The sequence below is a fragment of the Vombatus ursinus genome, unplaced genomic scaffold (genome assembly GCF_900497805.2).
Source record: "Vombatus ursinus unplaced genomic scaffold, bare-nosed wombat genome assembly UNPS02014768.1, whole genome shotgun sequence".
NCBI lineage: Eukaryota > Metazoa > Chordata > Mammalia > Diprotodontia > Vombatidae > Vombatus > Vombatus ursinus.
In genome coordinates this window covers 12318253-12343369 of record NW_020954546.1, presented here as the reverse complement: position 1 = coordinate 12343369, position 25117 = coordinate 12318253, and the positions used below count along the sequence as shown (strand labels likewise).

The window sequence follows — 25117 nt, the reverse complement described above, 5'->3', positions numbered from 1 at the left end:
AGCTGAACAAATTGTAGTGTATGAGTGTAATGGAATACTATTGTGCTATCAGAAATGATCAGCAGGCTGACTTCAGAAAAACCTGTACGGTCTGAGGCTGAGTGAAGTGAGCAGAACCAGGAGAAGGTTGTGCACAGGAACAGCCATGTTGTGTGATGACTAATATTGACAGACTCAGCCCTTCTCAGCAATACAAGAATCTAAGACATGTCCAAAGGCCTTGTGATGGAAAATGCCATCCACACCCAAAGAAAGAACTATGGAGTTTGAATGTAGATCGAAGCACACTATCTGCTATTTTTTTTTTCCTTCTGTTGTGTTTTGTTTCCTTTTTCTGGTGGTTCCTCCTATCTGTTCTATTTCTTCCTTACAACAGCACTAATGTGAAAATGTGTTTAACAGGAATGGATATGGAGAGCCTATATCAGATTGTGAGCTGTCTTGGGGAGAGTGGTGGGGAGGGAGAGGGAGAAAAATCTTAACCTCAAAAGCATATGGAAGTAATTACTGATAAATCAAAATAAATTAATAAAAAAAAGAAAAAAACCCGTTCTTTTTCTGTGTCTGTGTTATTGTCCATGTGTTCATGCTGCCTCCCTGACCCCAGTGCCCTGGGCCTCTGTTCTTTTCTTCCTTCCTCCCTTGGTCCTACCCCACACTCGGACTGAAACAGAGATCCAAAGCGCTCATTGGGACTGGCTCCATCTTGAGCCTTCCTGCCTGACTCTCGTCCTCCCTCCCCGGCCCATCCCGCTGTCTCTCACTCTCGATCTCCGTGAGACTCCGCTGGGCTTTCTCCGTGTCTTCTCGCTTCTTATTGAGCTCGTCCAGCTCAGCCCGGAGAAATTCACTCTCATCGGCCGCCTGCTGACGCAGGTGTCTCTGCTCCGCCAGCTCTGCCTCCAGCTCGCTGATCCGGCCCTTCAGCTGCAGCAGCGCCAGGTGTTTCTGGGAGAAGACCTCAGGTAATGAGAATGGTGACCCCTGCTTCTACACTGTGTTGGAGACAGCGCGTGAGGAGGGATCCCATGGCTGCCGGGGACCAGGCCATGTTCTCAGCACTAATCAAATCTTCCTAAGGAGCTGCTGTCATGGTGGCTAAGCCTGCCAAAGCATCTGATATCTGGGGAGCTAAGGAGCCAGGCCTGCAGGCAGGAATGGTGCAAGAAACACTGGGGATGCTCGTCCTGAGGCCGGCCATCAGACCTTGGGCCAGTGACCGGGACCAGGAATGGGGGAGGAAAGGCTGGCTCTAAGCCTGGGAGGTGGGGCTTCCAAAAGCCTCGGGTTTTCCAACCGTTAACCACAGTCAGAAGTCAAAGGCTGCTCCCAGTGGGTGAGGGGCTGCAGGACCCCCAGGCCCACATGGAGGGCCATCGCTGCCATGGGCAGTACTGTTCACCAAAAAATAAACACAGTGATACAGTGGGTGAAACGTGAGGTCAGGAGAACATCTTATTGGTGGGGGGACAGGATATGACAAGATCCGTCTGGGGCTTTCAACAGACACAAGTTATCTGACTCATCAGAGTCCATCAGAGCAGAACGAAGCTCAAGGCTTCCCAGCATCAGATCAGAAACCGCAGAGGTCCAGGGGGACCACCCTCGTACCTCGGCTTTAATGTTCTCCATCTCTTTCTTCAGTCCGTTGATCTCCCGGTACAGATGATCAATCAAGGTATCCCTGAAAACAGCGGGGCAAGAAAGGCTGCTTCAGCATTACTGACCTCCTGCTTTCTTTAAGTGGGGCGTGGGTGGGGATTCATAGGAGATGGCACTTTGAAAGCCCTTCGGTGACAATCCTTGGGCGTACAATGTGGTGCATGGGATTTCAGCCTCAGTTGATGCTCTCCTGGGGCTGGAAGAGCAAACACTGGAGGCCCTGATTTGGAGTTAGAAACCTGGGTTCAAATCCTGACTCTACCACTTACTACTTGTGTGAACTTGAAACAAGTCACTTCCCCTAACATGGAGGCGTCATAGAAAGGGTAACAGATCTCAGTTCACAAGCCCTGCATTTGGATTCCAGCTCTGCTCATTTCATAAGCAACCTGGAGCTTTGCCTAAGTTACTTATCCCTTCTGGGCCTCAGTTTCCCAAGCAGTAACACAAAGAGATTAGACTAGATAATGTCCAAAGTCCTTTCCCACTTCGCTCAAAGAGGCTGCAAGGGCAAACATCTTGGAGGTCAGGACATCCTTTGTCTTTCCTAACTCCTTCTAAAGAGATCGGGGAGATGGCCAACTGGGTTAGGAAGGCTGAAGATAACCTCCAAGGCCCACCTTTTACAGGTCACCCTCTCATTCTGAGCCAGGCAGGGGCTGTTTTCTGGACTTACTTCTTTTCTCTGTTCCTCATGCCATTCTGATTGTTGAAGTTGAAAGGGTCGCTGCTGAAAGAGCTGCCGAAGATATCGTCGAATTTGTTGTCAAAGAAATTCTGCAGTGGCGGGGAGAGAATAGAAACATGGGATGAGGGGCAGGGGACCCCGTGCCTGGGACAAATGAAGGAAGTTATGCAGACCCCAGGCGAGGACTGGGGCTCAGACATGGCCTAGGTAAGAAAACTTCATCACAGTTCAGGCAAATCCCCTAGGCCTGAATGATTCCTCTTTGGGAACCCAGATACTGTAGTAGAACCGGCTTAAGACATGCGCGTCAATGACATCTGTTCAGAGTTCGAAAGGACTTAGAAGGTCTCTATCTTGGTCCCCTCCTCTTATTTCCCATCCTACTCTCTTGGCTCTGAAGCATGAGAAAGTCTGCCTTCCTCTCACCTGCTGAGAAGTGGCGTCCATTTCCATGAGGTCATCTTTCTCCAGGACGGGCTCGCTGTCTGGGGACGAAGCCTCCACCGGGATGACCACCACGGGGCTGATGTGTTCTGACAAGGCTGAGGCCCGCAAGAAGTTGGGTGGGTTCTGAAGGGGGGAGACTCGGACTGAAGGCTTGTCATGTTCTAGGGCCCTCCCATCACATCCCACCAGGCCCTTAGGAGGGAGAGCCCCTCCCTCCTAAGGGATCTCACGTGTCCACGGGCCCGTGGCAGCCTCACCTCAGGAAGCTGAGGGATCTGAATGAGACGCTTGAAGTATTGGAGATTGCTGGAGCGGTAGAAGAGATCTTTCAACCTAATGGGGGGAAGGTTGTCCGTGAGCAGACGGAAAGGCTGCTCCCTGAACAGCCCTCCCCACGCTGAAGGGAGGTGCTGGTGAGGGGCCCTCTCTAGGTCATTTGGACTCAATTATGATTCCAGTAGGGGCAAGGGTCATTATAACCAGTTCCCTAGTAAAGTATGTTTCCAGCAGCTGAAAGAATTCCCAAACAATGGACAATCCAAAAGTTACCTCTGTTTGACTCTGGATTATACGGGGTTTTTATTTTGCATCTGATTTACCTTTTTAATTACATCTGGCCTATAGTAATTTTCAAAAAAGGTTGTACTGCCTGAGCTCATGCTAGCTGATGATAGGGAAGGGGCCTGCAAGCATCTGTGGTGCCAGTGTGATACAGTCTGTTTTAAAGAAACACTTGCTGTGTGTAGACCACAAGTAGACAATGGAGAATTGGCTGTATGATGCTGGTTAGGTAACGAAATACTTACAATGATCTGCCTCCCTCCACTAGCAGGCATTATAAATAGTCTAAGTGGGACACTCCCTACTTATGTCCTAATCTCGGTAGGATACTGAGATGAGGGAGACAAAACCTCTCCTCTCCACTCCCCACTCCTACCTTCTACCTTGAACCCAAACTCTTATGATTTGGAAAGGCCACAGTCCTAGGACCCACATGCTCTGAGATTTTAAAAATGGCAAATCCGGGGCTCAGGACTTCCATTCTCCTGAGCATTGGAGCTCAGAATCTTCTCTGGTTCAGCCCTATTAACCAGTCCCTTTGGGCTCTCCAAACCTTTACAGTCAATTCTCTTTTTGTCTCCAAAAGCATCAAACCTGCTACCATGCTACCTTCCTTCTTCTCAAGGGCAGGGAGGGCACACTGAACAGCCAAATACTGGGGCAGAGGAAGAGAGACGGGGGGCACTCATTTGGAAAGACTCATTCAGATGTTGGGAAATTGGATGGAGTCAAGCATCCCCTCCCCTCGGAAATGGAGCCAAGAGCTATGGGCTCTCCCAATTCTCATAAAGCACTAGTATTTAACATTCAAGGAAGAGAGCCTCAGGGCTGGGCTCTTAGGATTTAATAAGTCGGCAAAGTCTGACTGTTAAATAAGCCATTTACAGGGCTGTTCAAAGGGAACACGCAAACCAGGAGGTCGACTTAACCCCGAGCTTGTCCTTTGTTCACTCCCAGAGGAACCCAGCCCTGGGCCTAGGAGAACCATGTTGGCTCCATTCTTGGGGATGGGGATGATGGGGCTGAGAACCATGGCATTGAGTGAATGGACTGGAGTGTGAGGTCAGGACTCTTGGCCCATCTCACTGCTGTGCTTCCAGAGAGCTGGAAGTGACTGGCGAGGCCTCTGGTTAGCCCAGAGGGTAACGAAAGGTAGCCTGGGCGAGCCCTGAAAGGTTTGCTCTGCTTGCTTGGGGAACCTGCGATAGTCTGCTCACCATCTGATGCTATTTCACTTTTGTCTCAGTACTCCCGAGGAGCCTGCTGAGCCCCTGGGGGGGTGGAGGGGGTCGCCACTGGGTGTCTCCATCAGTTCTGTGAAGGGCCCTAAAGATTTGTTAACCTCCCAAATATCTATTCTCCACCGATTCTTTGAGTGTTTTCCCAAGATGGCAAAAAGTGTTGCTCTGCTCCACTTGGTGGAAGAGTCGAACTGTCCAGGCTAGACTCAGACGTGTAATCACTAAAGGAGATACGTGATGGGTTGGGCAGTTAGCAGAGCTTCGGTTCTTTTGACCCCCTATGTCTTTTTTTATTTTATTATTCCTGTTCAGTTGTGTCTGACTCTCCATGACCCCATTTGAGGTTTTCTTGGCAAAGATACTGGAGTGGTTTGCCATTTCCTTCTCTAGCTCATTTTACAGATGAGGAAACTGAGGCAAACAGGATGAAGTGACTTGCCCAGGGACACAAAGCTGATAAGTGCCTGCGGCTGGATTTGAACTCAGGTCCTCCTGACTCCAGGCTCACACTCTATCCACTTTGCCACCTCGCTGCTGCCTCGTCTCCTTTGATACCTCAGCCTAACTGCCTCCCCTTGTCTGGAGCACCCTGTTAGTATCCTTTGACTATAGCTCTTCCCCCAGCCACTTAACCTTACCCCTTGCCCCCAGCTTGCCCTCCCCGTGGGAGGCTCTCTCTTACGCCCTAGCCAACCAACCCTTCTCCCCCTCATCAGTCAAACAGCTTCAGGCAGATGGTCACTTAGTAAATGAGCAGCACCCCACCTCCTGGGGACCCCCTCTAGGTCTGATCAGAGGGGAGGTGACAGCTTTCTCAGCCCAGACTCTCAGCGGCTTCTGACACCGCTCCTGCTCCTTCCCCCAACTTTTTAAAGAAGAGATTAATTAAAAACTTAGTATTAAGCGACAATTCAATAAACTAAACTTGCTTTAGTAACTATTTACATTTAAATGACTTCATTTTCAATGCCTAAACCATGGCGAACTTTCCAGTCCCTCCAAGGCTTCATCAGGTTTCTCTCTCCTTCCCTTTTCCTCTTCTATGATCATGGTTGGTGTGCTCTCTTTCTCCTGCTTCTGTTTTGTCCTTCCCATCATTTCATCAAGGTTTCCCCAGATTTCTTTATATTCCTTATACTTGTCCAGACAATACGATACATGTATTTTAAGCATTTCTGAATTCCTAGACTTTTTCTGTGTCATCTGCAGCTTCTGCAAAACTCCCCCAAAATTCCCATTTTAATTTTACTCGAAATATACAGAAACCGCAATGGGGAAAGTCGAGATGTGGAAGGGATAACTGTCAAGTAACGCAATTTATATAACTATTGTTCTATAGGTTGCTTCTAATTTTTTTGCAATTATAAATAATGCTGCAGTGAAAACCTCTGAAGAGATCCCACGATCATATATCTAGAGATGGAAAGGACCCCTGAGTACAATTCCTTTATTTTTTGGATGAGGAAACTGAGCCCCAGGAAAGTTAAAATGACTGGCCTGAGTGGTAGGCCTCAGAGGTGGGATTAGAACTCAGCTCCTCTGACTCGGGAGCCAGTGCTGTCTCTATTATGGCATACTGCCTCCCTCAGAGCATCCGTCACCTGGCTGTAGGCCCTTTCCCTCATTATACATTCCCACCTGTATGTGAGAAAGAAAGAGCTTTTAAAAAACAACACACTTTAAGAGTGTATTTCCAGTGTGATGACTGAGTCAAGAGGTAGGACTGTTTCTGCGACTCTGTTTGTGTACTGCCAGGTGGCTCTCCACAAAGATTTCACAAGTTTCTTTTCCTGACTTTTCCCCTGTAAAATGCACTCATAGCGCAGAGCCCGTCCACACCTGTTGGGAGGGCCTCCCACGGCCAGAAGCACCCAGGCACTTACTTCCTGAATTGCTCCATGAAGCGGTCCCGGTGGCCCTGGAGGGTGTCAGCAGGAAGACCTGGGGGAGATGGGGAAGAAAAAGACTGAGAGAAGGGAAGGACAGAAGCAGGAACAAGAGGAAGCTGTGGGAAGGGAGCGGGACGATTCTTGTTTTCTCCGGAGTGGTTTCCAGGGCCATTGCTCTAAGTAGGGAACTCTGAGACCCTGTGCCGCGGGGCAGCCTTGGCACCTCCCAAGTCCAGCTCAGTGATGAAGGAGCCCCAACCCGGGCAGGAGCAGCGACCACACGGGCCCTGCAGCAGAGGAAGCGAGTGGGAAGATTGGAGGACATCGGAGCTTGGGTAAATCGTGGCACTCAGGGCCAGAAGGGCCTTTCCAAGACGTCCAGCCCAATCTCCTCATTGTTCAGGAGAGGAGACCGGCCTGGGGTGGTGACAGGCCTGTGTGAAGTCATCTAAATGAGTGGCAGATTGGATCTCCAGCCCTTGGATTCTAAATCCAGGGCCTTTCCCTTTCCCACGCCGCTGTTCATCCTGAGCTAGGGGCAGTGGCACACAAACTGTGGGGCATAACATCTGACAGGCTTCACATGCCCTGTGAATTGCCCCAGTAAGGAAAGGTCTTAGTAGAAACGAGAGGCGTCAGACATGCTGCTGACTGGTGAGCCTCCAGTGAGGATAATGGGGGTGTTCTGGGGCTGGAGGCAGAAAACCCGGGTTCTAGTGCCTCCTGCCTCTGGCCCTGTCCACGTCATTCTACGTTTCTTGGCCTCGGCGCACTCATCTACAAAATTACAGGGTTGAGCTAATTATCCCCAGGGTCACCTTGAGGACTCACAATTCTATGGTTTTAAATATTTCAGACGTGGCCTGCAGCCCAGTAGGGCTTTTGAACAAAAACAATTCATTACCTCCATCATCCCACAAATAGAAATACGTTAATCACAGGATAAGCCAGGCCTATTTAGTGTCCCAGGCACAGCACAGAGGCTCTGAATTATCCGGGTGAAGCGATGGAAAGATGCTGAGCCCCTGTCCTTTCTCATTTCCTCCCCTGGTCCAGGACCGATTCTTGTGGGCATCCCCATAGACAGTTGCCTTTGTCAGCTCAGTTTATGCCCCGTTCTTTTTCCAGGTCACAGCCACGTGGCCAGAGTGCTCGACTTCACCTAATCCCACACTCCTATCATGAGCAGCTCAAAGGCCGTCTCTTCCGTGAAGTCTCCTGGGACTGACAGAGAGGGGCTGCTTCCCCTTCTCTCATCCTCATTTGTGACCACTTTGACCCTCCCTGATCTCAACAACTCTGAATTTTGTGCTGATGCTTTCTTTTCACTCCTAAAATATACGCTTGGTGTGTTTGTGGCTTAATACTTCCTGCCCATTTAGATCTTGGTCTGCCATTTCCATTCTGGTATCCCTTGGCAGGAGAGATGTTTATGAAAGTAATTGTCTGAGGTCATGCCCTGCTATGACAGAAACCAAGGTCTGTGTCCCTAATATGAGCGAATCAAAGCACACAGTGAGGGCTTTCTGGTCCTGATGATGATGTGAGGCTAGAAGGTAAGAGGAAAGAGAGTTTCCCTAGGGGAAAGTCACATCCCACCCTAAAAGACTGCTGGAAACCATGATGTCTAACATGTCACTGCCTCGATACTTAGGTCCTGAGCGGGATGCCATTCCAAAGAAGGTTTTCCTGACCTGCTCCAGAATCTCCATGGCCTCCTTGGGCGTTGGGGTCTCTCCAATAGGCCTCGCCCTTGAAGCTTTACTTTCAGGTGACCCTGAGGGGACCAGGGGTACACTAATGGGGTGACCTGCACTGACCTCTAGAGACGCTCTTCAGGGAAGAAAGGAACAAGGGCGTCCCCTGACGTGAAGGCAATGGGAGGGTGCTGGGCCTCCTTCTGGACAATGCTGACCAAAAGAGAGGAAGGGGAGGCCAAGCGAGCATTGGGCCTGGGCTGGTGGAACTCACAGGAGTGAAGTTTGAAAAGGAGCTTGACGGTGTAATCATACAGGTGGCTGCAGTCCAGAATGACCTGGATCAGGGGGGCCAGGCGGCACTGCCCCGCTGTTGTCACCGACACCGAGCGGGACATATCCAAGGAGCTGAACACTAGAAAGGAAGGCGAGAAGTGATGGGGCGAGGCAGAGGGGGCACAGGAGGTGGTACACAGGCCAGGGAGCCAGCGAGACCCAAGGCTCCCTGACCCTCGGACGGCCACTGCGGGCAGATCCGCAGGGAGAGGAGAGAGACATGGTCCTTGCTCTGAGGAGTGGGAGAGAGCTGTCTCCTGCCCTCAGAGAAGTCCCCATCTGATGGGGAGACACAACAAGTGAGAAGACCATTGTTTGAGACCCCCCACGTTTTTAGATTCCAGCACCGTGGTCTGGAGCCAGAACCTGCTCAATCTCCCTGGCCCAGAGCGCCGTACTAGTAATCAATCAGTCAGCAAGCATCTATTAAGCACCTACTGTGTGCCAGGCATGGTGCTAGGTGTTGGAGACCCAGAGACAAAAACATAATAGTTGCTGCTCTCCAGGAACTTACATTTTCTAATGTAATAAAATGCTGAAATGTGATCAAGACCAACGAGTGTAAAAAACGTCGCCAATTAGTATCCAACGAGGGTCACAGCCTCTTTAAGATCCGAGACCTGTCCCATTCTAATTCCCCATCTTCCGCTTTAAACCTGGTTCCTTCCTCCCAAGGACCCTCAAAATTTTGGAGTTGTTTTCAATTCTCAAATTGTGTTTCTTTTTTTTTGCTTTGTCTTTCCTAGCCATGTTTCTTTCCATTTCCACTACCTGCCGTATCTTTCCACTTGGCAAAGACATTAGTTTTTTGCTAGCTAACCCGGTTTCTAGGCTCTTCTGGATTTCTCATTGTGGACTTCTCACTTCCATGGTTAAATTACCCTAAGAAATAGCGGTGTCAATGTCTATTCTTTTATCTTTTTCCTCTCTGGAGGCATAAACAGTTTACTGAATAGGTCAGGCAGGGGTTAACTGCATGCTACATTATCTCATTTTTATTTTTATTTTTGCCTTCGCTTGTTGTTAGCAAAGATTTGCCAAAGAGTTAATCAGGAACGTATAAAAAGATTTAGAAGAGGTGTTCTTAACTTTTTGTGTGTCCTAGACCCCTCTGACAGCAGACCCCTTGGATGGAGCCTATGGACCCCTTCTCAGAATCATGTGTTTTTTTTTTTTTAAATTCATAATTGAAGAGCTGGTAAATTTCAGTAAGAGGTTAGTGAAAACAAAGATACAATTTTTTCCTATTCAAGTTCACAAACCTCTCGACATCTTATACACAGGGAGTTGGGAGTTGGTCCATGGAACCCAGGTTAAGACTCCCTTTTGTAGAAAAGAAGGTTTCTGGCATGCTGGGCAGAAGATTTATGGGAGAATAAGGGAAAACAAATCTCATGGGACCAGAAGGCATGGATGGCTTGCAAGGCGTACTGATGCAAGGAATACCCATGTTAGACAACAGAAATGAGGTGAGCCTCTCTTTACTTAGCCACACTGGTTCAAAAGGCATGTTCTGCCAATGGCTCCAGACCCAAAGCCTTCAGAGCAAGGCAGAAGGCCTAGCACAACCTTGAAGAAGTCAAGGCCACTGCTCTGCCACGATGAGGCATCAGACGAAGATGCACATTGATTTTTTTCATGTTTATTTCTGATGTCCCCAAACAGGCTGTAAGTATATGAGCCTAAAAAGCTAGAAGGGATTCCTTGAGGTCCATGGTAGGGGCATTCACAAGATGGGAGGGCTAGCTTGATGGCTAATCAGTGATACCATAGGAAAGACGTAGCCGGGCATTCTGACTGTGGAAATGAGGAGAAAGCCAGCCAAGGCTGGTGTCTCCAAGTATCACTGTCTCTGGATGCTGCTACTCCCCCATGTACTGAGAGACCCGCAGGAACTGGGAAGAGGAGGCCTCTTCACTGGGAACATTTCACTGATGTACTCTGAACGTGTAAGACAAAAAGACAGGTAGTTTAGACAAAGATGGCAGATCTGTGTGGTTTAGCACGTACAGAAGAGGTCACTTAGCCCACTTCACTTCCTGGATGGCTCTGGACACCCAGACCGTACTCCAGCTTTACATCCTGTCTGGATTAGGCTGTCCATCGAGGCCTCCTCACCATCTGTCTGTCACCTCTGACCTGCTCCTTCCACCTGGATTGGCCCCTCTACACTAGACCTGGGACCTAGACTTCCACCCTTGGGACATTCAGATCCAGGCCCTGAGCCCCAGTGCAGGAAAGTTAACCTACTTATCTTTAGAGCTCCTGCCCTATGGTCCAAGCCATTTAACTGCTGACTGAATGTGTGTAAGCTAGCCCGCCCTATCCTCTGATTGGTCCTAGACACTAGACTTTGCTTCATCCTACCCTGGCTATCTTATCATCTGCCTACTGCCAACTGCATGCTTTCTCCCTCCACTTTCTATACCTCTTGAATGTGGTGTTTTCTCCTATTAGAATGGAAACTCCTTGAGGGCAGGGACTATGTCTCTTTAAAAAAGTATATTCCCAGTGCTTAGCACAGAGCCTGGCATATAGGAGGTGCTAAATAAATGCACATCCACTTTCTCATTCAGCAGGAGTCTAGCAGCCATTCCAGAGCTGTTCAAATTCAGTATTTGACCAGAACATAAAACACACTCACACACAATATAAGCACAAAAACACACTCCAAAGCAAAATGTTAATGAATTTTGGGTGATCATTAGTACAGACCACCGAGAGGTGGGCTATTGCACCGAATGCAAGTGTTCGTAGGTTTCTTTCTTGAGAGCTGCCATGTCTTTTTCACGTGTGGACTCTTTGCTCTATTACATGGGGAGCCCTAAGCTTTGACCCAGATCTGAAAGAGATCCAGGAGGGCTGGAAATAGTACTTCCTGTTCCAAAGGAACTGCTCTGACATCTTCACAGGATCCTGCTAAATAAAGTTAAGCTGACTGAGTTCCTTCTTAATTTGTCCTCCAGGCATCTGATGGCTGGTGTTTTTCTCTCACATCCTGCACTGAAATGACAGGCCAAGGTTTTAGGATTTGGCCACCTCCAAGGTCAGAGGGAAGTGTAAGGTCAGGGTGGGCTACTGTCTCAGTGCATTTCATGCCTGGAATGCTCTCCCTCCTACCCCTGCCTTTCCTTCAAAGCTCACCTCAAGGATGTTCTTCCATTGGGAGCCTCTCCTGATCCCCCCCCCCCAACTTGGGCCCCCCAGATTACCTTGTCATTTTTTTCTATCCATACATATGTACATACTGTTTTTCCCCTCTCTATCTCTCAATGTGAAGTCCTTGAGGGTAGAGGCGGTTTAATTTTCCCCTTTGGGTCTCCAGGGCCAGCCCAGTGCCTGACGCACAGCAGGCATTTCATAAATGCCTGTTGATTGATTGAGCAGGGTACAAGGGATCTGAGAGGTGATTCAGTCTCTCATCCAGGGCAAGCACCCCCTCTGCAGTTCCCCTGGCAGGTGATCTCAACGGGCCTGCACTCAAGAGCCTCCGGGGGCAGGGACCTCTACTCAGTCCATTGTGAAAGATGTCTGATTATTAGAAAGTTCTTTCTTCTTTTGTCATCCCTCGAGGGAAGGGAGGAAGTGTGGAGGAAGCTGCTGCTTCCTTGCTAGGGCAAGATGGGGAAGTGCTGAGAGGCAAGAGAATATTCTGACCCCCTTGTAGCACCCACAGAAAGGTCCCCTCCAAGTGTGATCCACGGCGTTCAGCTGGAGGAGAGAGGCCTTGCTGACTTGTGACGTGAGTCGCACTGACTCTGGCATCAAAGGAGCGGCAGCAAGGTTTTCCCCCCTCTCCCCCAAAGACTGGAAACCCTCCGAGGGCAGGGACTGTTTCATTTGTGTCTCTGTAGGCCCTGCACGGTCCCTGGAACTGAATAAATGTTAGCTCAGGGATCTGATTGTATCTCCTCCGCACATATTGTATGCACCCATTCATCAACGTGTTGTTTCCCACCTCAGATTGTAAGCTTTTTGAGGGCAGGAACTCTTCCCTTTTGCCTTAGCGTCTAGCGCAGCACCTGGCAGACAGTGATTACCAAAGGTTTGTTGTCCGACCTGTGATCTGTGACCTGAATGCCAACTCGGTAGACGGACCATTTATTAAAGACTGTGCCAGGTGCGGGCTAAGCACTGGGGATTTAAATACTAGCAAGTGAGATGGTCCCTGCCCTCAAGGAGTTTGCATTCCAGCAGAAGAGCTAGAAGGGGGGATGCACTTGTTGTGTCCACAGTGATGCAAAGGACTGTGCCATGGGGACTGCTGAGCCTGGTGGTGGCCATTCAGGACCCAATGGTTTCAGAGTGGAAGGGTCACCAGGAGACGCGGAATGTGGGGCAGGTCCTTTTTGGAGACACACAGGGTGAGCTTGGTCTTTCTGCTCAGATATGACCATCAGGTATCCTGGTACCAAGTCATCACCCCTGGGCCTTGAGGACTGGCCAAATCTGGGGCATCTATTTCTGCTCCAGGGTTCCAGAGAAAAGAGATGACAGATATGGGTGCTCTTCCTCTAGAACCTTATTGACAGTGGAGCTGGTGTGGGCAGGGCACGGCCTAGGAGATGGGCGTTCCCCCTGCAGCTTGTACAGAATGGAAGGGAAGGAGACTCACCAGTCTGGAAGAGGTTCAGCTCACACTCCAAATAGTCAAACATCTCGACCGTCAGCTGGAAACTGAACCAGAGAGAAAAGAGGGGGCTGGTTGTAGCCCCAAGAACGGGTCTTTTCTTGCCTTCCTCTGCCCCAGGGGTGGGGATCCTGTGGCCACATGTGGCCTTCTAGGTCCTCGGGTGTGGCCTTTTGACTGAGTCCAAGTTTTACAGAACAAATCCTTTTATGAAGGGGATTTATTCTGTGAAGTTTGGATTCAAAGGACCTCGAGGCCCCAGCCCTGCCCTACCCTGCTCCCAGTGTGTGCCTGTCCCCTTACAACAGAGGCAGATGCCCTCTTACACCTTGCAGTGAGATCTGAATAAAAGGGTCACCTCGGATCATGCCAAGGGTGAAGAGATCGAGGCGTGAGCCGGGAAGGAAGTGTGGCAGCCCAGTGAGTGTGACCCGCAGGCACCCTTCCATCCGTCAGGGCCAACATCCCTAGATGCTCTCTGTCTCCCCATCAGGATCTGAGGCGGAGCGGGCACTCACAAGCACATGGCCAGCCCGTGTCAGGAGGAGACAGGAGCTCAGTGAGGGAGGGAGGGCCACTTACAAGTTGTTGACATCGCTCTCTCCTGCCTCATCCAGCTGCCGGTCACTCATCTGGAGGTTGCCTGGGAATCGGGGATTCTGGAAGGGAAGAAGCCAGAGCAGAGGATCAGCTCAGCATCCTTTCCTGGGTGGGGGCTCCATGTGGGGCTGGGCAGTAGAATGGTTAAGTCTGCTGGGCCCTATCACGATGCCCTCCCCCCTCTCAGGGTCTGTGAGGGGTCCCGTGTGGATGCCCACATACGGAGACCCTTTCTTTGGATACATTCACCAAGGAGAACATCCAATTTCTATTATTAGAGGTAAATTCTCTCCTCCGTTGCTCAGGCCCGCAAGAAGACTGCTCCCTGGTTCATTTGCCTCTTCCAAATGCCATGAAACCATGTGAGAAAGTGAAACCATGAGGAAAAGCCTGTGAATATGTTTGGCTCCCCTCTATACTGATGAAGTAGAGCAGAGGATTGTGGGTACCAAAGTAGTTGATTATGGTAGCTTGGTGGTAAGGTGGACTTGGAGTCAGGGAGACCTAAATTCTAATCCTGCCTCAGAAACTTCCTAGCTATGTGACCCTGGGCAAGTCACTTCAGCCCCTCTGCCTTAGGGCAAAAATGGGATAATAGTCACACATCCCTCTCAGGGTTCTTGTGAGGATCAAATGAGATAATATTTGTAAGCCTTAGAGCACTATAAATGCCAGCAATTATTAGAGCGATTGTCCATTGCAAATTCCTATCTTAGGCTGGCGTTCCCCATCCCCCTCCTGATTGTGGGAGCTGGGCTTTGGCAGTGGAAAACTCATTTTCATGTTAATCTACCAAAACTGAATTAGGAAAGCCAATGTGCTTTGGGGAAAATCCTACGCCACCCTTCCTAACCCTAAAGAAATCATTTTTGGATGACTCGTCATCTAATCTAGTGCCACCTGCAGCAGGGCTCGCTTTCATTAACGTGGCAGGGTGATTTTGGAGGAGAGAGAGGCAGTGCGATCCAGTGGATAGAGGGACGACCTCCGAGTCAGGAGGACCTGTCCCTAGCACGTCCTGTCTGGCTGACCCCAGGCTGGCTGGGAGGTTTACACCTGTGGGGCCCCAGGTAGGTAGAGGTCTGTGACTTGTCTAGCAGTCGCTGGTCTGCACTGGCAGAGGGCGTTTCCTCAAAGGCAGCTCTCTACATCACCGGGGTCACAGGTTCAGCCCCCCATTGCTCCCCAAAGACCGGAGGGAGCAGGGATTCTTGGTAAAATCATTTTCAAAATGATCTTAACAACCCCAACAAAAACAAAGACTTCCAAGCCTTCATGGCGATGCAGTCAGAGCCATCTCTGATAAGTACCTGAACAAACTAGCAGCCACTTCATGCCTTGGTTTCTTGCTGACCTTCGTCCTCTTTGGACTGTGCCCACAGAACTGGAGGGGCTGCTGCATTGCTGGCTGCCTCTGGGACATCTGTGTTCTGTTTTCTCCCCTTGGCTCGATGATACTCTATTGCTTTTGTATATACTACTTTAGGTAGCCATTCCCTAACCATCAAATGGGTCCTTTGTAGATTTTTGGGGGTATTACAAAACTGCTATGAATATTTTTGTACAAACGGGTCTTTTTTTCCTTCTAACTCTATCTTTAAGGTTCACCTGCCTGAGTGGTAGAATCAGTAGTTCAAAGGATATGATTAGTGTTGCATTATTGTGTGCTCTCTCCAAAAAATCAAGCCAATAGGCAGCTCCACCAACAATGTAATAGTGTGCATGGGCATGGGGATGACCAGCTGTTCCAGGGCCACCAACAGAAGGTAAGATAGCCCCAAAGGTGCCCTCAGCCGACACTCCCCAACAGAACACGATCAGCCGATGGCCGAACAGCGCGGTCGTGACTGGCTTCCCAAAGCACTGAGGAGCAGCCTTTGGTGAAATGGAGCAGTCACCCCGTGCCCAGATGCAGAAGGAGAGATGGGGATTCCCTGATCCTGAGGGCCCCTGGGGGAAAGCGCAAGAAGGCGAGGCTCACCTTGGTGTGGTACTCCATCTTGGTTCTCAGCAGTCGGAGGTAGATGCTGCAAAGCTGGCCGTAGCCCTCGCTCAGGTGACCCTGCCGCCAAAAGGAGAGAAAGAAGGTTCGGGTCAGGCGGAAGGGATCGAAGGGCCCTCAGGAGGAGGACCTCAGAGCGATTGGATCCTACCCTTCATTTAAAGATGAGGAAACTGAGGCCCAGGGAGGGGAAGGGACCTGCTCAGGACCACAAAGCTAGGAAGCAACAAAGGTAAGATTTGAACCCAGCTCCTCAGAGCTCTTTCTTCTGTAGCGAGGTGCCCACTTTGGGGCTCTTGGGTCCCCCACCCAGAGTAGCCCTAACCTGGAAGTGGCCACTCTGCCCATCTGTACATTAGAGAGAAAAAGGGGACCCTGGCTTCTGAGGGGCTGTTCTCTGGAAGCAGGAAAGCATTTTGAAAACAGTGTCAGGAGAATGTGAACCATAGTCTTAAGCTGAGTGTTCGGCCCTAGGCTGTGAGGGTCCAAAGTCAATCTTGGCCCAGAGGATTCACTGAGTCATCTATTGAGCTGACGTGGCTCCCCTTCTAGAAAAGCCAGGGTCGATCTTCTCTGGGCCCTCCCTGGTCAGACCTCCTGAATCCTGAGCACTGACCCGGAACGGGCTGGAGAGCGTCAGGCAAAGTGAGCCAGAAGAATGTTTTCAGCTGTTAACATGAATGGCGGGTAACGGTGGCCCATGCTGACTCCTGATGCGCCATGAGACAAGGGAGTCAGATCCTGGGTGATGTGGGGAGGAATAAAGGGAAAGAGAGGCGCTCTGTCATTTCCTCAACCAACATGCTTTTGTAAAAGGCTTCCTCTGCGCCTGGCACTGGGCTGGGCCATAAGAAGTGAAGTGGGCCCTGCCCTCAGGGAGCTTACATCCATCCTATCAGAGAAGACAGCATGTGCACATAATTTAAGTGTATTACACTGAATAAATATAAGGTAAATTAGTAGAAGAGAGAGGCAGGCCCAGGAAAGACCCCATATAGTCACAGGGCTCAAGTCCAGGCCTCTTGGGTGTTGGTGCTATGCTACCATTTGGCGGAGTCCTTAGTACCCCCATGCTCTTGGGGAGAGCCAGTTGGGGCTTGGGAATGAATCTGTCGTCTTGTGCCTGTGGCTAAAGGGAAAGGACAGGGGGTTGACAAGGCTCACGAGCTTTAGAGCCAGAAGGAGCATTGGAAATCTCCTTCATATACTTCATTTTACAGATGAAAAGATACGACCAATGAGGGAATGTGGTTTCCTGAATTTAGCCTATTTGTTATAAGGATTTTCTTGTTCTTTTTAACTGAGAGGGGAGGTGGGAGAGAAAATGAATGCTTGTTATTGAAAAAAAAAGTTGCATAAACCCCTCCAAACTTTCTCTGTCTCTCTCCCTCTATCTCTTTCATTCTGCACATACAGACACACCCATGCAGACATGTGCACACAGAAACACACACAAATACACACACACACACATACACACACACACGCAGACACAGGCAGAGAGTGCTTAAGGCTGCCCTCATGTCCTCCCCAGGCTGAATTTGCCCAGTTCCTTCCCTGATACTCATAGGACACGGTCTCCTGTGCCTTACCATCTCTCTAGCATCACGGCTAGGATTCAAACCCAAGTATCCCTACTCCCGATCCAAAAGAAGAGAACTGTTCCCAGGATGCAGAAGGAGTTACGTTTTTGCACATGGCCAATACGGGAATTTGTTTTGCTTCAACCATGTCTACTTATTACAAAGGTTTTGTACTGCCATTTTTTTTTCCATTGGGAAAGAGAAGAGATGGGAAGGAGAGAAAATAAATACTTATTAACTGAAAAAAAAATTTTTTTAAAAGAAGACACCAGTCCCAAAGGCTTGTCTCCAAACTCACCCACATCCTGCTCATGTCACTTAACTCATTTTTGTATCTCAAGGAGTCTTTCAGGACCTGGGGAGCAGAAGAGAAGTTACTCTGTGCAGTTAAGAGGGCAGCCAGGGTTTTGGGGGGAGAGGAAGGAAGGTGGATCTGCAAAGATGGACAAAGGAGGGGAAGCAGGCACTCAGCCCCTCAGTGGGGACCAAACAGGGCAGGCCACAGTTAAGGTGGCAGAGCACGAGGGATGGGGGAGCCTGACAAGCAGGGGCCACCAGCCCTCCTTCTCCACCTCCGTCCTCTTGTCCCCGGGTCCAGGCCCTGCTGACTCACGTTGGGATGCCCGTCCCGGAGAAGTTTGTGAAATACATGGCAAAACTTCCAGCAGAGTACGGCGTTGCTGGAGAGCGGCAGGCGGCTCACCACCGACCAGAAGGTCTGCGCTCCTCTCTCGTGGTGGGTTCCCAGAATGCACGGTGAGGAGGACGTTAAGGAAAAGATGAGCATGGGTCCTTGGCACAGGCAGGGAGGCTCCTGGCAGCCAGAGGCTTCAGCGGCCTTTGGCTACCTTGTGGTTGTGAAGGGTCACGGTTCTCCCCATCCCCACCAAAATGCCTCTTTCCACAGGCACCATCCACAGGAGATCTTGTATTTACTCCCTTGGGTTTTGCTGGAAACAGCCCTGTCCAGGGCAGCCACAGGGACCTAGAACGTCCTGCCTTCCTACCAATCCAAAGGGGTCCTCAGGTCTCAGTCCTTCCATGGAACCTCCCTACATTGAGTAAGCAGAGTTTAGAATGTCACCTGCCCTGTCTGCACACTGGACACCTGTGGCTCCTTCCTCTGCTTCCTTTCAAGAAGTATTTACAGGGCCAGCTATGTCCTGCTGCCCTGATCCTGCAAACTGTACAATGACATAAACATCACCGTTCATTCTTACCTCGTCCCTACTCAGTGTGTCTGCTCGAGGCCATCGCCTCTTGGAAAGCAAGGATCAGGTCAAGGTGATACTCTGACCCACAGAATTAGATAACTCATAAAGGCCTTTGGACTCTGCTGTTGCTGCTGATCTCAGCTAAAAGTATTCAAACCTTTAGATGAGGAGGGATCACAGAATCACTAATTTAGAGATAATATAATCCAGGCCTTTCTTTTTAGCGATAAGGAAGCAAAGGCCCAGAGAAGCCAGATTAAGCTTCTTGCTCAAGGTTATTTAAGGAGAAATTAGCACATTCAGAGTCACACCTTCTGAGCCTAAACCCAATGTCCTCCCCACTACTTGGCCCAGGAGGGCTCACTCGAGCATGTAGACTTTCAATTTGTTGGACTGGCCCTGCTGCCACTCCCCTGTGGGCTCCTGTCACAGCAAGGCTCTCCTTCCCCCAGAGAACATCCCTTGGACCCCTGGTGCCCCTGCATCCAGAGAACGCAGGCTCCAAAGGGGAAAGGCTGCCTGAGGGGCAGACAAGCTCAAGACCCTGGCTGGAGACTCTCCACAAACTGGGAGCAGTTAACCAAGCCCTTGACTTGATTTCATGATCGTCTGATTCTTCAAAAGGCCGAGGAAACTGAAGGAAACAGCTCTTCCGGGTCTGATTTCTGACCAAAGACGAGGAAAGGGCTGTGCAATGTCCCCTTCCGTGAGTATCTACCCATGGCACGGAGGGGATCGAGCGCAGTGCCAAGGTGAAGGAGAAGGCCCACAGATTGCCACCAACCTCAGCTTCCCCAGCGGCAGGGATCACAGGAGGGCGCCGTGGGGAGCAGCTTGTGTTTTAGAAAGGATTTTGATAACTTTCAATACAATTGATTTCCTTCATAATCCCATGTATTTTATTTTATGTATTTAAAAACTATTCTGAGAAGGGGGCCATAAGCTTCAAAAGACTGCCAAAGGTGTCCACAACACCAAAAAAAGTTAAGGACCCCTGCTATGGAACTTCTCTATCAGTATTACCTATCCATCCATTTATCATCTCTCTCTATCATCTATCTCATCTATTCCTTTCTTATCTATTTCATCTATCTCATCTATCCATCATCGATCTCTATCATCTCTTCATCTATCTATCCATCTCATTTATCTATCCATCTATCTCATCTATCCATCCATCCATCCACCACCTACCTATCTATCCATCCATCCATCCATCCATCCATCTATCCATCCATCCGTCCATCCATCTATCTGTCTGTCTATCCATCTATCTATCTATCTATCTCTATCTATCTCTTGGAACAGACTCCACAAACAGACACTTACTGAGGCCTAGAACTCAGTAGGAGGAGAGTGAATTAGACTGTCTCTGGGTAACTTTGAAGTCTTTTAAAAGATTTTTAAGAAACCTGGTCTTTTCTCTGAAACAAAGGTCCATCTTTTCATTAACATTTCATTGCCCTGTAGGCATTAGATGGCTGTGAGTTGAAGGACACTGGTGGCTGAAGAATTGAAAATGATCATTACCCAGAGGGCATGAGTGTGAGGGGGTGCATAACCTACCCTCTCCCCCCCCCGTTATTGTGAGGATCAAATGAGATTATATTTATTAAGTGCTTTGCAGACCTGAAAGTGCTTTATAAATGCTAGTTATTATTATGAAGTGGCATATGAGACAATGGGCCTGGGAACAGGGATCCTCATGGCTTGGTCTGGGTGAGGAAAAGCCCTTCCAGGGGAGGAGATCACAAGGGAAGAAGTAGAAGGGAAAGCAGAGGACTGCCCTGGCACGTGAGAATGAAGAACTTGCTCTTGGTGCATAAATAAGGGATAACTGATGGGCAGCCCACGTGATAGACCAGTATAGAATGTGAGGAAGGCCTCCACCATGTTGGGTAGATCTCCCTGCACCACGATGAAATGATGGGAAGACATGACCAAGTTGCCTGGAATGGGTTGAGATACGCATCTTGGAGAGAATGCCCACATCAGTGAGATCCAAGGTCAGTTGGAGTATTTGAAAGTCACGTGGATGATGAATTAAATTTGCTCTGCTTGGTCTGAGAGGACAGAAATGCTACCAATGGATTACAGAAAGAAGGCTTTAGGATCATTGTAGGGAAAACATTTCTAACAATCAAAGTTGTCCCAGAGTGGATGGGCCACTTGGGTGGCTGAAGGTCTCCAGCGGAAGCTGAATAGCACCTGGTTGGGGGGTGTCCTATTTTGGTACAGGTTGCACTAGAAAGCTTTAGCAGTTCCTCCCAGCTCAGAGATGCTGTGATTTTATTTCTCCTGGCTAAGTCAGGAGGCTTTTTCTCACTCATCACAATTCAGGATGGTCTGATGCAGGGATTAGGGCCTGTTAGACACATTCCCTCCTGGTGGGGCCTGGGTGTCCTCAGAATAGCAAGAGGGATGTCATAGACTGTTGAGAATTGCCTCAGTCCCAGCCTTACTCTTCCCTGTCCCCCCAGTTCTGTTCTGTTCTCCCCTTCCAGCCCTGACCAAGTGTTTCAGCCTCTCAGGCAACCTCCTTTTGCTTATTCAGGGCTACTGGTGCCAGCTCTCCTGAGTTTTACCTTGTCCACATGTGCCCAAGACGTCTGTCTGCCAGGAATGCTGTCTACCTTGCCGCATGGATGCTAGGGGGCACTCCTTGGACCTGCCAACTTGATGGGGGCCTCTACATGCCCCCCCCCACCCTGGCTCACCGGCTCCTGTGTGGGGTTTTTCCATCTCCCTTTCTGGGGTTGCTGTGCTTCCTAAAGGCCCCCTTAAATAGACCTGGCCCCCCAGCCAAGCCCCACCTCACTGTTCTGAAGGACTGGAGGTCACCCGTTCTTAACCTGAAGCATCCATTGGACTCAGCCTTCTAGTCCTACAAGGCAGAGGCCTTTAAGAGAGCCACAAGCTCCTGGCTGTGCCGAGTGTGCGGCCAGCATGGTCAAACCTAAGGACAAAGGCAGGAAGGGAGAGCTCGCCCTCAGGCCCAGGGCCTTGAAAATGTGGCCAAGCATTTCTTCTGGGCCCTAAATAAACCCATGGAAAGTTCTTTAAAATTTCTCCAGAGTCAGGGATAGGGTGGGAAGGCAAACGCTGGAAGAATACCCAGGATCATCTGTAAACTGGAGCAGGGGAGTTACCCTAGAACCTCTAAGGCTCCTTTCTAGATTTAGCCTTCTCTCTTCCACCAGCCAAGAATCTATTCATGCCCCAAGCACTGAGGCACTTTAAGCCTTGCAGAGACTAGATCCAATCACAGGTAGGCCTCTCCCCCACCTCAGCCCCCCAAGCCGGGCCAGGGGATCTCCGGCCAGAAGGCCCCTCTCCCACCTCAGCCCCCCAAGCCGGGTAGGGGATCTCCAGGCAGAAGGCCCCTCCCCCACCTCACAGCCCCCCAAACTGGACAGGGGATCTCTAGGCAGAAGGCTCCTCCCTCACCTCACAGTTCCCCAAGCCAGGCAGGGGGTCTCCAGGCAGAAGGCCCCCTCTCCCACTTCCACTTCCCACAAGTGGAGCCCCTGCAGGGTCCTCTCCATCCGGGCAATGTCCAAAAGGATATTCCTGGCATGTTTTTCCTTCACGGCCACTTCCTGGGTATTAATGGCTTTATTGATGCTGACCGTCTGAAAAACAAACAGCAGAGAAGGGGGGTGAGATGAATCAGCCTGACAGTGGCCCCCGAGGTCTCGAGACCCCCCATCCCTGCCCTCTGCTCCCCAAGCCCCTTCCCAGGGCCAGACCCCCGGCCGGAGCTGGGGCTGAGGGGCTGGGGGCTGGGCTCCCAGGCCAGCTGGCCGTGGCACCCGGGAGGGATTTACTGCCGGCCTCTTGTTAGCCTCAGCTGCTGCCCCTGGGCTGCCACTCATTCACTGGGCACAACAGCAGCGATTAAAGCTGCCACAAAGAGAAGCTTTTCATTCTCCAGGGAAACATTATTTCTCTGGGGGCAGAAAGAAGAGGCAGGAAGGGCCAGAGGAGAGCCACTCCCCCTCCCATCTGCCCTCAGCAGGCTGGGAGCTGCTCCTGGAGCCATCCAACGGTCTATCTGTCCATCCAGCTGGGCCGCTCCTTCCCTCTAGTCAAGCCGCTGCTTCCAGGAAGCCTTCCCTGACTAACCCAAGGCAGCAGCTCTGCAGCTGGCTTCAGGCATTCCCATTTGCTTGGTCAAAACAGAGTGTGTGGAGGGACGTTGGAACTGCTGACGATAACACCGCATCTTAATGCGCCGATCACTCTCTTTCTGTCCCCTTCTGGCTTACTACATCATGGCGGCCATCCAGCCAACACCGGCTTTACAGATGAGTAAACCGAGGCTGGAGCGGCTGGCCTGAGGTCACAGTGTCCTGACTGGGAGCAGAGCCAGCTGTGAGGACAGACGGTGCAGCCTTCTTTCCTGTGCCGGCCCTTCTTTATGGGCCAGCCTTCCTGTCCACCCGTGAGCCCCAGGCATTCCCCAGCCTGGCGGACCCAGAGACTCTTCAGTCAGCGCTGTGACTTTGTAGTGACATTTATTTGGGACTCATTGGGACACTTCCTTTTCAGTACAACCTTACACAGTGAACTCCCAGAAGAAAAATCACTAGCCCAACGGGCACGATCAATCTTATGACCATTAATTATATTGAGAGCCGGCCTCAGAATCAGGGAGACCAGAGTTCAAATCCTGCATCTGACATAGGCTGGCTGTGTGACTTTGGGAAAGTCACTTACCCTCCCTGAGTCCACCGCAGAGGAGGTGCAGATAGGCATCAGTAGGGAGGTTCCTCACCCAAAGTTCCCTTCCCTAATGAAATCACGGGTTCCTTCCCTACCTTGGCTTCTAACTGGTTCATACCAATTTACAGTTTCACTAGTAATGGGCAGCCAGGTGGTACAGAGGAGAGCAGAATCAGGAGGACCTGAGTTCAAATCCAGCCTCAGACACTTACCAGCTGCGTGACCCTGGGCAAGTCACTTAAGTCAGGTCAACAAGCATTTATTAAAGCCTTACAATGTGCCAGTGCCTAGCACTATACCTAGAGCATAGTAGGGGCTTCATAAATGCTTGTTGACTTCTCTAGCACTGTATGTAACCTCTCTGCCTCAGTTTCACCATTTGTAAAATGGAGGTTAGAGCACTGATTTCACAGGGTTTCTGTGAGGATCACATGAGATACTCTTGCTAAAGTGCTTCAGGAATCTCAAAGAGCCATTTAGACGTGAGCTCTTTCTTGTGACTTATTCAGCGTTCCCCAGCCACTGGGCATGAAAGTTGCTTCCCGTGGTTTTTTTTTTTTTTCTTCCCCCAATAAAGCCAGTTTGGATGCTTCTGCACAGATGAGCCCCTTCCCCCCTCAGTGACGTCCTTAGGACAGATGGACAGCCCGGCTTGCTGGGTCAAAGGAGCTGATCAGACTGTGTATCCTTTTACGTCCTGCCAGACTGTTCTGGCACTGACCTGGAGCGTCACCCACAGTGTCAATGGATGGAAAGGGCCTGTTTCCCTGAAGTCCTGCCATAATTGAATTTTATCCCTTTTAAAAAAGCTTTTCGGGGGCCAATTTGGTGCTTTCCTGACTCTCCCTGCCCACAAAGACCTCTCATTTCTCCAAACTTTCAGAGTCTATTCCAAAGACTCGGACAGTTGGTATCTCAGTCCCCCCCTCAAAAAACAGATTAATTAAGGTCCTCCGTGGCAGAGAGGGGTCACTCCCCACAGCTCCAGCTACAGTTACGTCTACAGTTAGTCTGTGGGGCATGTGGCCTGTCCTCCACCTTCAGACCCTGTTGCTGCCTCTCAAACCAAGGAAAAAGCTGAGTTCTGAGGGTGCCCTGGGCCAGCCAGTGAGAGAGGTGAGTCTAGTGGTCCCACAGCTGACTGTCTTGCGTCTGGAAAAGCTGGGGCTAGAGAACGTCCCCCCACCTCCCAGGACTTGCTGTTCTCAGGGTTTTCCTGGAGTCACGGAGGCCTGAGACCATACAGTGCTTGCCCTGAAAGAGCATATTGTACACCGCTTCCTGACCCAGCCCTTCTGTACCAGGCTGGTTCCGGAGGGCCAATTATCAGCAGCCACACACAGGAAGGACATCTTTCTCTTGGGCACCCCTCCTACTTCCATCCTCTTCCCCCTTGAGGCAGCCTAGATGGGGCTGCAGCCAGAGGGGGAAAAATCACCCCACTGTTTTCCTATGGGAAGCGGGGCATGGGCCCTGCCCACTCAGTGCCAGCTGGGCTCTACCCAGTCACGAACACAGCTCCTGGCCAGGGCCCAACACTAGAGCTGCCTCCTGCATGCCCAGGGCCAGGCTGGCTCATTAAGGCTTTAGGGCATGGGGTGAGCAAAAGGAAAACAGCCGGGGGCAGAGGCTATAATAGGGCCTTATACAGGGGTCACTTCAGTCCCGAGGGACCACGAATGGTTTAGAAAAGATTACTGGCAGGTGTGCGTGAGAAATGGAGAAGGAGGAAGAAAAAAAAGAAGGAGAGAGCGAGACAGAGATAGAGATAGATGGGGGGGGGAGAAAGGGAGGAAGAGAGAGAGAGAGAGAGAGAGAGAGAGAGAGAGAGAGAGAGAGAGA

At 50.4% G+C, this 25117-nt stretch overlaps 1 protein-coding gene across 4 annotated transcripts in view; it reads right to left on the bottom strand.

The window, feature by feature from the left end:
• Positions 1-25117, bottom strand: part of HIP1 (huntingtin interacting protein 1) — a 131514-nt gene that overhangs the window by 24117 nt on the left and 82280 nt on the right. For 3 of the 4 annotated variants that reach the window (XR_003569047.1, XM_027861767.1, XM_027861768.1), the window contains exons 2-14: positions 22119-22182; positions 17950-18092; positions 17635-17691; positions 15733-15813; positions 13734-13810; positions 13137-13198; positions 8460-8600; positions 6483-6540; positions 3055-3130; positions 2777-2920; positions 2339-2439; positions 1612-1684; positions 765-948 (exon numbers count right to left, since the gene is read on the bottom strand). Coding sequence is in view for 3 of the 4 variants with exons in the window: in XM_027861767.1 (XP_027717568.1) it covers positions 765-948; positions 1612-1684; positions 2339-2439; positions 2777-2920; positions 3055-3130; positions 6483-6540; positions 8460-8600; positions 13137-13198; positions 13734-13810; positions 15733-15813; positions 17635-17691; positions 17950-18092; positions 22119-22182 (1261 nt within the window). In the remaining variant the exon portion in view is untranslated. The remainder of the gene's footprint in view (positions 1-764; positions 949-1611; positions 1685-2338; positions 2440-2776; positions 2921-3054; positions 3131-6482; positions 6541-8459; positions 8601-13136; positions 13199-13733; positions 13811-15732; positions 15814-17634; positions 17692-17949; positions 18093-22118; positions 22183-25117) is intronic. The other variant, XM_027861769.1, reaches the window with a different exon arrangement.